Source organism: Leucopleurus acutus (assembly GCF_964270905.1).
Source record: "Leucopleurus acutus genome assembly, chromosome: 17".
NCBI classification, from domain to species: domain Eukaryota; kingdom Metazoa; phylum Chordata; class Mammalia; order Artiodactyla; family Delphinidae; genus Leucopleurus; species Leucopleurus acutus.
This window is the reverse complement of record NC_139159.1, coordinates 45,662,433-45,677,839: the sequence shown is the minus strand read 5'-3', so window position 1 is coordinate 45,677,839 and position 15,407 is coordinate 45,662,433. Positions and strand designations below refer to the sequence as shown.

The 15,407-nt window shown below is 39.7% G+C and overlaps 1 protein-coding gene across 5 annotated transcripts in view; it reads left to right on the top strand.

Moving 5' to 3' along the window:
- The window catches only part of NIPAL2 (NIPA like domain containing 2), a 74,811-nt gene extending 60,298 nt beyond the window's left edge, over nucleotides 1–14,513 (top strand). The window contains exons 7-12 of one of the 5 annotated variants that reach the window (XM_082858698.1): nucleotides 2,815–2,950; nucleotides 4,895–4,983; nucleotides 8,793–8,856; nucleotides 9,975–10,069; nucleotides 10,338–10,507; nucleotides 11,546–14,513. In XM_082858698.1, coding sequence (XP_082714824.1) covers nucleotides 2,815–2,950; nucleotides 4,895–4,983; nucleotides 8,793–8,856; nucleotides 9,975–10,069; nucleotides 10,338–10,507; nucleotides 11,546–11,641 — 650 coding nt within the window. In that variant the 3' untranslated portion in view covers nucleotides 11,642–14,513. Of the gene's footprint in view, nucleotides 1–2,814; nucleotides 2,951–4,894; nucleotides 4,984–8,792; nucleotides 8,857–9,974; nucleotides 10,070–10,337; nucleotides 10,559–10,706; nucleotides 11,146–11,545 lie in introns of those variants that run through there. The other 4 variants (XM_082858699.1, XM_082858702.1, XM_082858700.1 and 1 more) reach the window with 4 other exon arrangements.
- Nucleotides 14,514–15,407: the final 894 nt, after the last annotated feature.

Sequence of the window (15,407 nt, the reverse complement as noted above, 5' to 3'; positions counted from 1 at the left end):
TTAAAATGATGAAAGTAATACGTGTCTACTGCTGAGAATTAAGAAAACAGAGAAAGACAAAAAGAAACTATAAAATATTTTAATATAAAATATAAAAATTCATATAATTGAGCACTGCAGCATGATCTTATGGGAGTGTGTCTGGTCCTCTGTAGAAGATAGTTTACCAACAGATTTCAGAAGAACAGTGGCTGTCAACACAGTAATTGCCCTTTAGGTGATTTTCCTACAGAAATTGGCAGAATGATACACAAAGATTTGTATTCAAGGATATTCATCACAGTTTCATTTTTAATACCAAAAAAATGGATACAATCAAAATATCTAAGAGTAAGGAGTTCCCAAAAGGCATTCCCATTCATACAAAGGCTTACTCTCCAGCCAATAAAAATCATACTTTAGAAGAATAATTACTGGCATAGAAAATACTTAATGGTGATGGAAAATTGGTTCCTAAGTAGTATATACTGTATGATTCACATGTTATAATATATTTGTGCTTAGCGATAGAAAAATAACTACAAAGAGTCTCAAATGTTAAAAATGATTTGGGGGACTTCCCTGGTGGCGCAGTGCTTGAGAGTCCGCCTGCCGATGCAGGGAACGCGCGTTCGTGCCCCGGTCCGGGAGGATCCCACGTGCCGCGGAGCGGCTAGGCCCGTGAGCCATGGCCGCTGAGCCTGCGCGTCCGGAACCTGTGCTCCACAGCGGGAGGGGCCACAGCGGTGAGAGGCCGCGTACCGCAGATAAAAAAAAAAAAAAGATTTGGGGATGGGTGTTGAGATTACAGGTGATTTTTATTTTTCTTTCCAGACTTTTCTGCATTTTCCATATTTTTGTAAATGGGCATGTATACATTTTATAGTTTAAAAAAATGAGTTTAAAGTTTATTCATAATCCCATTGTCTAGAGATAGCCACTGATAGTATCTTGATGTAGTTTCTTCTAGCCATTTTTTCTGTGCATATGTTAAGTACTTTCTACTTTTATATCTACAGCATTAGAATGATACTGCATTACAATTTGGTATTCCCACCCATCCTCATTAACCACCCCTGCCCTCAAAAAAACTTGGAAGTACTCAACACCAGCTTAGAAATAACAATAAACAGTGATTAATCAGGTGGTGATTGTGCGTGCTTTGAAAATATAGTGATTAACTCTAGCAACTGATAGTTGGTTTAGCTGTTTAATAAAGAATTCTAGTTTTGTTTTTGTTTTGTATTTAAGTAAATTTAACATCAGATGGTGGTTGAATTAGGTGGGCTTTGCAACCCTGAGGTTCTGAGGCGAAGGGAACAATGTGTTCAACTCTTACTCCGTGAATGATCTCTTTTGGAAACCTGGCTGTTCAGACCACAAGCCCATCACCACATCGTGCTCTAATTTCAAGCCAAGTGTTTAGGAGGAAATCAAGGTCCCTCAAGAGCTAACCTTATAAACTTAAACCATCAAGTGACATACATGTCTATAGATATTTTCCATTTCTAGATTAGCTAAAATAGGACTATTTTCATAATCTATAGAAAATATGTAAAATGACCAAGTCAAAAAACATTTAAGGTGAAGAAGGGCCCAGCTGTCAGGGCCTCTTTGTTCAGATTGGGGGTTTGTTTTTAGAATTAATCACCTGGTCTCCTCTGTTAATTATGACTTTTAACAGAAAGAAAATGTCTAATTTGGAAGTGTGCCCTGGTAACCTTCAAGTCAAAGTATATTTTTATTTTTTAGAAAACTAGGCTTTTCCTAGTTGGCCATCACCTGCTATTTTAAAAATTATATATATATATATATATATATATATATATATATATATATATATCCTTTTCAAAAGCTAAAAGGAATAAAGCTCAGATATATTATGACCAAGTAGATCAAAGATAGTATTTCTTCTTCACACTGCCTTTGACTTACAGATATTTGATTTCATGTAAAAATTATTTTTTAACTTTCTGTGGGTTTCAGCTAAATTATGGAATTATATGCAACAGTAGTTTCAAGAGACCTAAGACAAAAAGAAAACACTCTCTTCTTCCTACAGAAACACTGTGTTTCCAGAAAATTCTTCCTTGCTTTCATTCTAACATAACCTTATCAAATCACTTTTCCCTCATTGCTGTTTGAAACGTATGAGAAACTTGTTCTCATAGTGATAAGTTCCTCTTTTAGCATAGAAAATAAACAGACATTGCTTATGTAAATCTTAGATTTAGGGTTGACTCTGAGAAATGAATACTCAGCTCTGTCCTGCTTACTATTAACGTCCTTGTCAAAAAATATTTTTAATGAAAACGTCTAGGCGTTTACTAACAAAAGGGCTCATGTGTAGACTTAGTACAACTCTTAGTAAACTCACGGAGTGAGTTGCTTTTCACTTTCCAGTCTTCTCATCTATTTGGCTTTAAATTTTTTCAGTATAGTTTAATAGTTATTTTCCCATTAATGTCACATGGGCAATCTGCCTTTTCTTATCTCCTCCCTTCATTGTTTTCTTCCTTTCCCATCTACTAGTAATTATAACCTCCACAGCATCCTTTCAACAGTGAGGGCTGGAAAATAAGCATCTTGCTCCAAAGATAAGCACTCAGTCACACAGCAGATCTTTAGCTGATTTAAGCAAATGGAAAGGCCACAGCTTGAGCAACAGGACTACTGCTTGGCTGGCATCACAACCTACCCTACACCTCTCAGGGCAGTCTTCATTCTTAAAGCATAATAGGGGTATTTACTACTCTACCATATAAAGTTAAGATACTTATTTGTAATTCTATCTCAGATATGTATTTTATTTGTGTTTTGTGTTTTCTTTTTCAGCCTCATTGACTGTTATTTCAGTAAAAGCCGTCTCAGGCATGATCGCTTTTTCTGTGACGGATAAAATGCAACTAACTTATCCCATCTTCTATATCATGTTTATCATCATGATAGCATCTTGTGTTTTCCAAGTCAAGTAAGTTAGCTCTTACATACTCGCTGCCCTTTCAACATTCCCGTGCTTCTCTGAGCATTAATCATTATTGGCCTCAGATGATAATTAAAATTAGATGCAACCGATTTCTAAGGGTGAGGGGTCTATGCTTATCCTCAGCCAATATCCCTGGCTTTATCCTTCACATCCAATAATAAGTTTTTACGAAGCATTGCCTTCATGTTTTGTGAGTTCTAAAGTGTGGCCATAATCCAGCTAAGTGCACTTTGATACTTTCCTGATGCTCTTCTGCTTGTAATTAATATCCATCGCACACAGGTTGTCATTAGCAATAAATCAAAGGGGCAGGTCCACATCCAGGATTTCATTCTAAATATAGGAAATACATGAACCCTTCACCTTCATTTCTTAGCGCATACTCATTAATTGCCCAGAGATGGACAAAACCAGACGTTTGGCCGGGAGGGAAATCCTTTCCCCAAAACTTTGCATCTTCAGCCAGAATTTTCCTTGCACCCACGGGATTGCAGAATGATTGTTTTCCATTTCTCTTGGGGCCTCACAGTGGTGATATGGAACATTTTTAATTTCTGCTCTTCTCTCCCCCCACCTCCATCTGCTCCAATCTCTTCCCCTCCATTTCACATCATGATATTTTGCCTTTGCTGCTAGGTTCTCCTGAGTCCACCAGAAAGTTTTCTGTTTACCCCAAAATGCTATGCAGGAGCACCAGCCCAGTGCCAGCCAGGAAGTCAAAGCCCAAATTTTGGAGGAGAGTGGTTCCTTCCTTAGGTGCTAGAAGTCAAGTCTAATTGTTACGGGTTGGATATGGACCCTGTTACACGGAGTGTGTTACCGGAGAAATCCAATGTTCTGTCACTGTTTCATTTGTCATAAACAAACTGTTTCTTTTGTTTGTTTATAAGACCAAGTGTGTATCTAACACTTGAATCATGAAACTGCTTTGTTTCACCTCTCTTCTGAATTAATCGGTACAGTTACAATAGCTTTCAGAATTTACCGATTAGCATCATTATCTTTAAACTCTGCTTCACGAATTTAAAAGCCAGATACAACTGAAGGTAAACTACATTCCTATCACCCTTGTTTCAGTCCCTGCACCTCTCACCCTAGAACTGTGTGACCACACTAGAACTGTAGAACCATGGTTCTCAGCCCTGGCTTCCCATTACAATTCATTACCTGAGGAGGTTTTTTGGTACATATATGTATACATGCACATATATACTTACATGCCTGTGTACATGCATGTGTGTGTACATGCATGTACACACACACATAGAGGAACACTTGGGCTCTACTCACAAATTTTTTTTTTCAATTGCTCTAGAATAGGACCTAAACACTAGTGCTTTTTAAAGTGCCCAGGTGATGTCAATGCAATGCACTGCTTCAGAAAAGGTCTAGTCCCTGACAGGGCTGCACGGTGCAGTTGTGGGAACCTGAACCATGTTGGCGGCCAAAGTGGGAAGCTGAGCTCCCACATGTGCTCTGCAGCTGGAGGGCTGAGCATTGTTTTTGAAACATTAAACATTCCTTTACTTCTCCATCTTCTTTCTTGGCACGTGGCATGTCAAGGGATAGCTATACCATTCCCCGATATGATATTTAACAGGTTCTAAAGTCTATCCTAATGAATCAGCCCCAGTGTGATACTGGTCCAGCAGCTTGAATTGCTTCCAACTCAAAACTTCTGTGGCCTCCAAATATGATTAATTGCTTTTCATTGTTACTGTTGTTGGTTTAAACAGACCGTAAAACCTGACATCTGATCTCATACATCAGATGCATATAAGCTATGACTGCTGATTGGAAATGCCCTTTTACTGCACTTCCTTTCCCTTTGTAGTTGTAGCTAAAGAACATGCATTTCTCGATGTTATTGTTAACTTATTGTTGAGCGTCTCTTAAAGACAGAGCTTCAGTAAGTGCCTTCTGCTCTAGGCTCCTGAATCAAGCCACAAAACTCTACAATACAGCGACGGTGGTGCCCATTAACCATACTTTCTTTACCGTCAGTGCCATTATTGCAGGTGAGTTTTGGCTTTCTATGCTTAGGTGATTCTATCCCCATAACAAGCATAAATGAAGTCTCCCTCAAAGTAATGAGAAAATCAAGGACTATTTTGGTTATAAGGAATGTATAGCCCACATCCTCCTAGCTACCGCCCAGTGTCTGAACTTCCTCCATAACATCCTCTAGGAGAGGTTCTTCTACTTTGTGTGAAAGTTCCCCAGTGCTCTCTGTGCCCCGAGACAGTTCAGTCCTGGTTTGAATCACTCTAATAATTTGGAGAGCTCTAATTATTAGAAAGTATTCCCCTGTATTGGAACTGAAATAAGCCTCCCTGTGAATTCCAGATGCTCATCTTAGTTCTGCTTTCTAGAGTCTTCTCCTTGCCAGCCCTTCTGATAATCAAAGCGCAGGTCCTCCTGTGTCCTGTCTCTGGACCAAACATCCCCAGTTCGATGAACTCTTCCCTCCCTGGTGCTCACCACTTGCATCAGAGAGAGGGATCCAAACGAGAATCCAGTGTTCCAGGGAAGGCCAGACAGATGAGAACAGAAACTACTACCTTTACTGTTCTGGCCTCTCTTTTTCTACTATTGTAGTTCTTTTCTTTCTATGGACAATTTTTTAAATATGTCAGACACAATAGTGTTAAAAAAGTATAAATTTGAAACTTGGTCCAAACAAAAATACAGTCGATTCAGGTATATCATTTGTAAGTTTGGTACTGGTATACCTTAGTTCATTGGCTTATTAGATGTATTTACTACCCTGTCATATTGGGACTTCATTTCCCAATGCAAAGTTTACGTATTTGGGAGGTAATTAGGTATTATCTGTTGCCTAATGGACACATCTTTTTTATTTCATGGCAAACAGGGTGACTGCCAGGGGGCAATTTTTAAATGTAATTAATGCATTTTCTGTTTCCCAAAATTGAAACATACTTTTAAAGAGAAAGATTATATCCGAAAACATCTAATTTTTTTTTAGCATTTTATGCTTGTTGACAAAAGAAAGTAACAAAAGATTGTACACTTGTGTGCCCTAGAAATATTGAAAAAGGAAAAGAGCAAGGCCAAAAACATTTATAGGCGTGACGTACAGCATAATAATTAAGATGGCTGTGCTAAAGATGTGTAAGACATGTAGTTCCCCTGAAAAGAAGGTTTTATAGGAGGACCAACAGGGCTGGATCTGAATACTTAGCAAAGCAAGTAACTGATGAGTCAGGGAAGCTGGAACTTTCTGGGAGTGATAATAGTTCACCTGATGTTACTGAAGAGTGGAATGGAGGTGAAGCTTCTTGACTTACTTCTCCTCTTTGCCCCCATCAAAAAGTATAGCTTAAAACGAAAATGAGATACCATATATTGCCTGCTAAATTAGTAAAGTTTTTGTTTTGCTCTTTTCATCTCAATAATCAATGCTGACGAGGCTGAAGTGTTGCGGGCACTCTCGTGGAGTCGGGTACCATGGTACCTCCCTCCTAGAACTGAGTTTCAGAGTTTTTATCAAGAGCCTTAAAAATGTTTCCACTCTTTGATCCTACAGCTCAGAAACAAAAAACAAATAACCCAATTAAAAAATGGGCAAAGGACTTGATTAAGACATCTCTTCAAAGAAGATGTACTTGTGCTTGGCCAACAAGCACATGAAAAGATGTTCAACATCACTAATCATTAGGAAAATGCAAACCAAAACCACTTCACACCCATTAGGATGACTACTAGCAAATAAATAAATAAAATAACAAATGTTGGCAAGTATATGAAGAAATTGGAACCCTTGTGCACTGTTAGTGGGAATGTAAAATGGTGTAGCCACTATGGCAGTTCCTCAAAAAATTAAGCATAGAATTACCATATGATCCAGCAATTCTACTTCTGGGTATATGTCCGAAAGAATTGAAAGCAGGGACTCAAACAGATATTTGTACACCTAGGTTCATAGCAGCATTATTCACAATAGCCAAATGACAGAAGCAACATAAATTGACAGATGAATGGGTAAAGAATATGTGATGTATACATACAATGGAATGTTATTCAACCATCAAAAAGGAAAGAATTTTTGATACATGCTACAACATGGATGAACCTTGAGGACATTATGCTAAGTGAAACAAGCCAGTCACAAAAGGACAAATACTGTATGATTCCACTTATATGAGGTATCCAGAGTAGTCAAACTTACAGAAATGGAAAGTAGAGTGGTGATTGCCAGGGGCTGGGTGGAGGCAGAAATGGGGAAGTTGTTTAATGGGTATAGAGTTTCAGTTTCACAAGATAAGAAGTTCTGAAGATTGGTTGCACAACAATATGAATATAGTTGGCCCTCTATATCAACAGTTCTGCATCTGTGGATATAACCAACAGTGGATAGAAAATATCCCCTCCCCCCCAAAATTCCAGAAAATTCCAAAAAGCAAAAATTTAATATGCCGCATGAGAGCAACTATTCGCATAGCATTTACGCTGTATTAGGTATTATAAGTAATCTAGAGATGATTTAAAGTATCTGTGGAGGATGTGTGTAGGTTATATGCAAATATTATGCCATTTTACATAAGGGACCTGAGCATCCTCAGATTTTGGTATCCGCGGAGGGGTCCTACGACCAAATCCTGTGGGTACCGAGTGATGACTGTATACTTAACACAACTGCACTGTAAACTTTAAAATGTTTAGGATGGTAAATGTTATGTTATGTGTATCTTACTACGCTTTTTTTAGTTTTTGCTCTGTTTGAACAGAAATTCCTCTTAAAGCGACAACAACAAAAAATCCTAAAATACTGGGAAAAAAATATGTAGAGAAGTTTATTGACACTTTACAAAAGCAAAACGTTTGAAACAATTTAAAATGTCCTTCAAGAAATGAATATTATGGGGCACCAGCTCAGAATAACAAGAAAACATTAAAATGATCACAAGGAAATGTGTAATAACATGGAAAAGTGCTTCAGAAGTGTTGATTCATTCAACAAATATTCATCAGAATGGGACATGGCTTATTCCTGTAGGAAGTTTATCCTCTAGGTGAGGAGATAGACTTCAGACTGAGAAAGCCCCTGTCTGGTAACAAGGCCAACACCACACACACACAAAATTTGATTCCAAGTAATATATAATTTAAAGATAACTTATTTAGTAAAAAGTCTACGAAGGCTTTGGGACCATAGGCCAAGAGGAAATCATTGAGACTAACAAGGAGAGAAGAAAAGCTCATCAGAGTAAAGGACACATCCACATTTCCCTTCACCCAGAAGGAAAGACCAGATGAAGGAGATGGGAGAGGGGTTGGCAGTGAGAAATGGAGCTGGGGTAGCACATCTGCAACCTCCAGTGCCTGAATGAGCGTGTGCCAGACCCAGAAACCGCAGGGTGTTGCCAAGACTGACAGCATGGGGAGCAGCTGGCCTGAAGTGCGAGCGCTGTGTCAAAGGCCCAGAGTCCACCCAGATGCACAGGTCAGGCTTGCTGACCCCAGGCTTAAAACTGTAGGTGGAAAATATCACTCGAGTTTTGTTTTCTTGCACATGCCAGTGGGACAAATCTCGGACTGGATAAAAAATTTCTGTTGGCAAAAGTTACGTTAATGGTGCTGACTTTTTAATAATGATACTTACATTATATAAAGTCTACAAATCTGTGTTCTTTTGGAATCACTGAAAATGTTAGTATGGCATGCAAATACTTTTAAACTACAGGATGTGCATTTTAAGGGTAACTATACTTAGAAAAAATAATATATTAATTTGAAAAACAATATGTAGCTATTGTAAATATTCTTACCCTGAAATTAATGTTATCTTCTATTTCTACGGTAGGTATCATATTTTATAAGGAATTCCTTGGTGCAACTTTTCTCACTATATTTATATATCTTTTTGGGTGAGTAAATGTCTCAGAAGTAAGGTATGTGAAACCCTATTACTTTTATGTGAGATTTTTGGCATTGTACCTGAGGCATAGAAAATTGGAAAATTATATAAGAAACATCAGTTCCCCGAGTTCCTAAAAGAAACATATTTTTCAACTTAACACCCTACCCAGGGCTCAGGGTCTTTGTGATTTAAGTATCTCTCTGAGGGTTCTGAAACATTGGGGATTTTCTGTTCCAGTACAAAGTCAAGGTAAATCCACTGGCCCTCGTAGCTACTCCACATTTTTATACTCTATCAGACCTACCCCACCCTTGGGAACCCCTAGGTTAGATCTCAATCAGGGAACCACAGATGCCTCTAGGATCACCTAGATCAAAAGGCCGAGACTGGGGCAGATCCCTACCTTTGGACCTAATAACATCAGATTGATGCCATCCCTCTCCTGTGTCTGGGTGCCCAGCTTTAACCCTGCCTAGAGATTTGGAGGACAGTCACTGCTGGCATTGTGGCAAACAGAGAGCAGAACGTTGACAGAATAGCGCCAATGTATCAATTCTTCCATTGGTTCCAGCTGGCACCCTATGAATGCTTAGTTGCTTCTTGATGTGGTATCCTGCATGACCATTGTTATGCAAGCTTGAGCCCAGACTCTTTTCAGTGTAGAAAATCATCTATCTTGAGAATTCAATCTCATAAGATTTTTGGGCGAGGCTAAACTTCTGGGATCTGGAAACCATGACTATTCTTATGGCCAAGGACAACAAAATATCTTAGAAAATTAAAGAATAAATTATTTTTTGCTCGTGTTGCATGCCAGTAATGAGTCTGGGCATGCATGGATAGAAAATGAGACCTAGTGTCTACCCAAAGGGTTTAGAGCCTAAATTAGCCTCCAGATGGTAAAAACCTGAAGCAGAGACTTATTGGAAGCTGCCCAGGTCTTGGTTCTGGGGACAAATATTATTGGCTGCAGCAATTAAGACAAGTTCTAGGCAGCCTACCATGAGAAACAGAAAGAATAAAACCAGTGGAATGTATGTCATCATGTCGAATATGGAATTCAGCTTTTTAACACTGTGAGTTCTTTCAGTGATCTTGTGTTCTTTATTACCATTATTCTTACAGGTGTTTTCTGTCATTCCTTGGTGTGGTTTTGGTCACAAGAAATCGAGGAAAGGAACGTCTGCCACAGTCTTACATTGATATTGGACATGTCCCTGGTAAAACTGTATATTCCTTCATTTAGAATAGAAAATTTTCTCCTTATAAATTAATCATTGCTGGTATGATTTGGGGTGTAAAATTAATCTAAAACATAATTCTTACCCTCAAAAACATGTACATTTAATGATGAAACCAGAGGTGATAGTTTAACTGTAAATGTTAATAATCATTTATTTGAATATTGGCTTTGCACAGAACACTGGGGTTAGAAAAGAACTGATCCTGTTTTCTTGATTTGGGTGATGTTGCAAATTTCCTTTTTAGGTTTCTTTAAATTGGAAAAGGATAGGGAAAGGAGTAGGAGTGGCAAGAACAGACCCTTGTTGCTTGGAGAGCCTTTGAGGGACCATCTAGGGCCAGAAAGTCAGGTGCTCAGACGGAGGTGGCCTGTGCACTGTAGGGCCAAGAGAGACGTTCTTCTCGATCACCTGAACGTGAGCTTCTTCCCCTCTTCCTTACCTCATTCATCCTGTGGATAAATAGGAGTTTAGAGAGAGATAAATTAGGAGTTTGGGACTAACATACACACACTACCATATAAAAAATAGATAACCAACAAGGACCTACTGTATGGCACTGGGAACTCTACTCAATATTCTGTAATAACCTACATGGGTAAAGAATCTGAAAAAGAATGAACAGCTCTCCACTCTCACCGAGAATAACTAGCTTCTGTCACGTAGACAACACAAGCCATAACCAGAACAAAGGAAACGGGCTGCAGTGTCCCCACCTCCTCCCCTGCTCACCACCCCCAACAGTCTCCAGTTTTGCTAGGGATCTGGGGTGACCAATAGGTTTCTAGACAAACAGCAGTGATGTTCTCACAGCTTCCTCCACCATTCTGCTAGGACCAAGCCTTTGAAGCAAACACCATTAAAGCCTCATCCCTATGACTGAGAAAATATGGCCCTATGAGTTCTGTGTTCTCTTTCGCATTCGAGCCATCGTATCAGCATTCATGGCAAGCGTGTGTGTTAGAGATGCCTTGTATGGTTAGGGGCTCTTCGGTAGGGAATAAAGTTTACTTCTTTTTAACTCTATTTTTCATTTCACACAGCCCCATACATAGGATCAGTAACAGCTTTAGAAGCCACTATGAAAGACTGTTTTTCTCTGTTGTTATGTGCATTAGACTAAACATGAACAAGGAGACAGAACACTGGGGAGAGAGGTTTGGAGATGAGTGCATGCTTCATGTTAATCTCCTGACTGATCCAACCTGATTTCCGTGCTCAGCATGGTAGAGCCTGGGTGGGAGACGGCTCGGTCACGTGGACAGCAATGATGACACATCAAGGGGCGTGGAGTTCCATGGACCTTTCTTCCTTGACGTTTATCTCTTCTACTTAGAGGGTGACCACCTAGTATTTTTTCAAGGGAATAAAATGTGGCCTAGATAGAGGAGAAATTATTAAGACTTATTCTTCTGAAAGAGCTCAAAAGATTCTTTGTGATTCTTATCTCCACAGGGAAACAAACGTTGGACAAAATACAGCCAGATTCAAACGGCTTATCCTATGGAACTTTGCCTGATGGAAGTGACTCCACAAAGAGCCCGAGTGTAGAGAAGAAAGAGGTCTGAAATGCCGAGAGGGATGGCTGCTGGCCTGTTATTCGATACCACCTTTTAAAAAATTGCACATGTTCAATTTGTGTCAGCAGCTATTTTATGCTGACATGTGCTCCCATTTGTTTCAGAGTCCTTTACCCCACCTCCATGTCTATGGACTATCAGGGCCTTCCTAAGCTTTGACAGTCTAATGTGTGCATGGAATGTGATTTGAAGTGTTCCCCACACCCTGGACCTCTCCCTAGTGATCATCGAACTGGCTAGATCTTAATTAGAGCCTGGCTGCCCAAGCAGGAATGTCACACAAAAATGTGCGTTCACGAGTTGGCTGCAGAACACATCGGTTGCTTTTCCCATACAGCTTGCAAGGTCAGTTGCTTTGTTTTAAAGGGACACTTTAGCCCCACCACCTCGCTCCTAAACCAAAGGTTTGAGAGCATTCATTTTTCCTAAGACATCTTTTATGAACCTCCCCCAAAACATTTCACCTTCCTATTCCCAAATTGAGCGGTGAATCATCTTTTCTGAAAACCAGCCCTATCACAAAATCCTTTGAAAATTAAGAGTGTCTTTAAATTAGAATTTATACCCCATTCTATGATGGGGTACACCAAAATCAAAAGACCTTGACTGGTGGACTTTTTTAAGCTTAAGAAAGGAAAACTTTAAGAATTAGTACCAATTTTTTAAATAAAAATGTAATAGAATGGTGACGTTTTCTTCAGCTGTACGATCCTATTATACTTGAATTGAAACTGAAGACAAACTTCATATACTATGCCTTTATTTGTTGAGATCTTATAATGTATCAAGTGGGTATTTATGTTTTAACTTTTAACACGTCTCAAAGATCATATTTAAGTTCTTAGTGATATTTTCACTAACACTCTGTTTCTTCCTCAAGGCATTACTTCAAGCTTTAGAATAAAATTCTTCTAGGTAAAAGAACAGTTACGATTAGAGAACTGGATTTCAGCCTTTTCAAATCTGTAGACATGGAACACAGCCAAGGGGTCCAACCTAAGTCAAGGGAGGAAACCCAGGTGCTGCCATGCCCTGAATGGCTCTTCCGCTGCCATAGTGACATAGCTACAAAGATACATTTGCAGGTAGAGTCCATAATCATATCTGTTATTATTTATGATCTCCTAATATTTAAATGAGAAGAAAAGAGCTAGCTTTCATTATCACCAACACCAAATAATAAGCCCCATCCTTAATGACATTTCAGATCACTTCTGACAGGCCAGTCCAATATTATTCCAGCTAACTGTCTTGCATTTGTTTGGTTGTTTAACTCAGAACTATTGAAACTATAGTCTTAACTGCTTTGGGTCTTTTATCTTTGTTCTTTGTCATGACCTGCATTCCTGACCAGACCAACCAAACTGGCCCACAAAGGTGAGATTCAAATCCATCACCAATGTATGAATAATAACCTAGAGCCCATGTCTGGCTTTTGAACTCCTGGTAACAATTCCTGCCACTGTGGAAAGTATCCCATTAATTCAAATAACATAGTCATATAATTTATGGCATGTTTTACTGAACTTGGTCCAACATGTTGGCATTGGAAGGCTCAGCTAAGAAATATGTCTGGTGTCTTAAACTACAGATTTCTTGTGACTCTTAAAACTGGTTTCAAAGATTTGGGAAATAATTAGACAGAAGAGTTTTACTTGAAGTGGGACTATATTTATAGCTATAGCACGTGGTTTTGCACGTTGTAGAGTTTTGCACGGAGACAAGCATAATGCCAATACTTTAGCGGTCGCCAGCATTTGCATCTTTTAAAAGTTGTAAGAAATGGCATTGACATGCACATTTGCACAATCCAGCAATGCTTCAGGAGTTTAGGTAACATAGAAAATATATTCAGACCTAACTTTACTTTCCATATTGCGTCTCCAAAGTAAGGTGAATAGGAGATTTACTTGTACTGACTTGTAAAGATTTTTTAAATTACACACTGCACGACAACAACCGGAGCCAACCCTGTCCTCCTCTTGGCATTGTGAGTCGGGGACCTTTAGCCAAGACTTGACTCATCTGACTGTCTAGACCAGGGGGTCTGCAAACTCTTCCTGTAACGACACAGAGAGTAAATATTTTGGGGTTTGTTGGCCATACAATGTCTGTGGCAACCACTCAACTCTGCCATTGTAGTATGAAAGCAGCCATAGACAGTATATAAACAAATGAGCATGGCTGGTGTCAGTAAAATTTTTTTTTTTTTTTTTTAGTATGCGGGCCTCTCACTGCTGTGGCCTCTCCCATTGCGGAGCACAGGCTCCGGACGCGCAGGCTCAGCGGCCATGGCTCACGGGCCCAGCCGCTCCGCAGCACGTGGGATCTTCCCCAGACCAGGGCATGAACCCGTGTCCCCTGCATCGGCAGGCGGACTCTCAACCACTGCGCCACCAGGGAAGCCCAGTAAAACTTTATTTACAGAAGGAGGTGGCCAGTTGGTGGGCCATGGTTTTCCAACCCTTGGTCTAGACTCCTCTGCCCTTGCCGTGCTGCCTCTTCCTTATTTCTTGGGCATTCAAGAGTTTAAAAAACAAACTGGATACGATGGGAGTGTTAGCCATGTCTTGATATTTACATTAGGAGCTTGTTGCTTCTGTAAGATACAAATGAAAGCAATGAATTCATCACTGGTGCCCAAATTCTTCTCTGTTGAAGGTAGCAGTTCTTTTATGAGCACCACTGACTGTATCGGAAGGGCCTCTCCAATCCCACACTCTTAAGTGGATAATTGCCTCAGAAATGAGTAGCAGTTACCTCTCATGCAGCAGATTAAAGCAGAGGTCCTTACCATCTGATTGTTATCAGTTAGTGTTTGCTTACCCTGTAACTATACTACTTTCGTCACCAGAATCACTTGAAAACAATATAATAAAAAAATGTCTCAAGCAGTGATTCCAGAATGTAGTTTTCAACCCCCCAACCCATTCCCACAAGCTCCTGGAGATTCAAGTTTGTGCCAGAGAAAGAAAGGGAAGACACAGATTTCATACATTAGTGCAATTTCAGTGCTATTGAAGAATAATGGTGATAATGTGTAAGTCTGGCTCCAGAAGAAGCAGGTGCAATGGTGGACATGGCTCAAATGGATAGACGCATTGAGCCAAATTCCTGAAGCCAAGAACCTCCTTATGCTCCTTGTTTCAAAGCACACAGCTCATCCAGGGGTGGTGACTATACACACTCGGCCACACCGAAGGCTGCCTCCTGCTTGCCAATTTAATAGTGATATTATGGACGTAAATATAACCAGTTATTAAAATGAACCTTTCCAACACCCTTCCAGACTGCTTTATTTAAATTCCAAGGCTGGTTATAGAGCAGTCCTTGAACTGGGCAACTGCAAACCTAATGCACATGTCTGGCACCAGCCAGTATGAGTGCTTTAGTGAGGTTGCTAGATAAACACCACACAGTTTGAACTTTTAGAACAAGATCTCAGAATTGAACCCAACATGACTGTGTGGGGAATTTAGAAGCTGCTTCTAATTGTTAGACTCATCAACCGTCTGGCTCTTATTATGGCCATCTTGAAGTAAAAAAATAAAATTCCACATATATGTGGTTTCCATGCAAATATAGACCAGTCTTGGGCTATTAAATGTAGTGTTTTAGTAATTGTGGTAAATGCAGGGAAGAACCTTCCCACCCAGGAATTCTTGAGTCTCTCCCCTTTCTCACCAGCCTCAGGGTACCACACAACATGCTGTCCTGTGCCAGGAGAGCAAATCAGT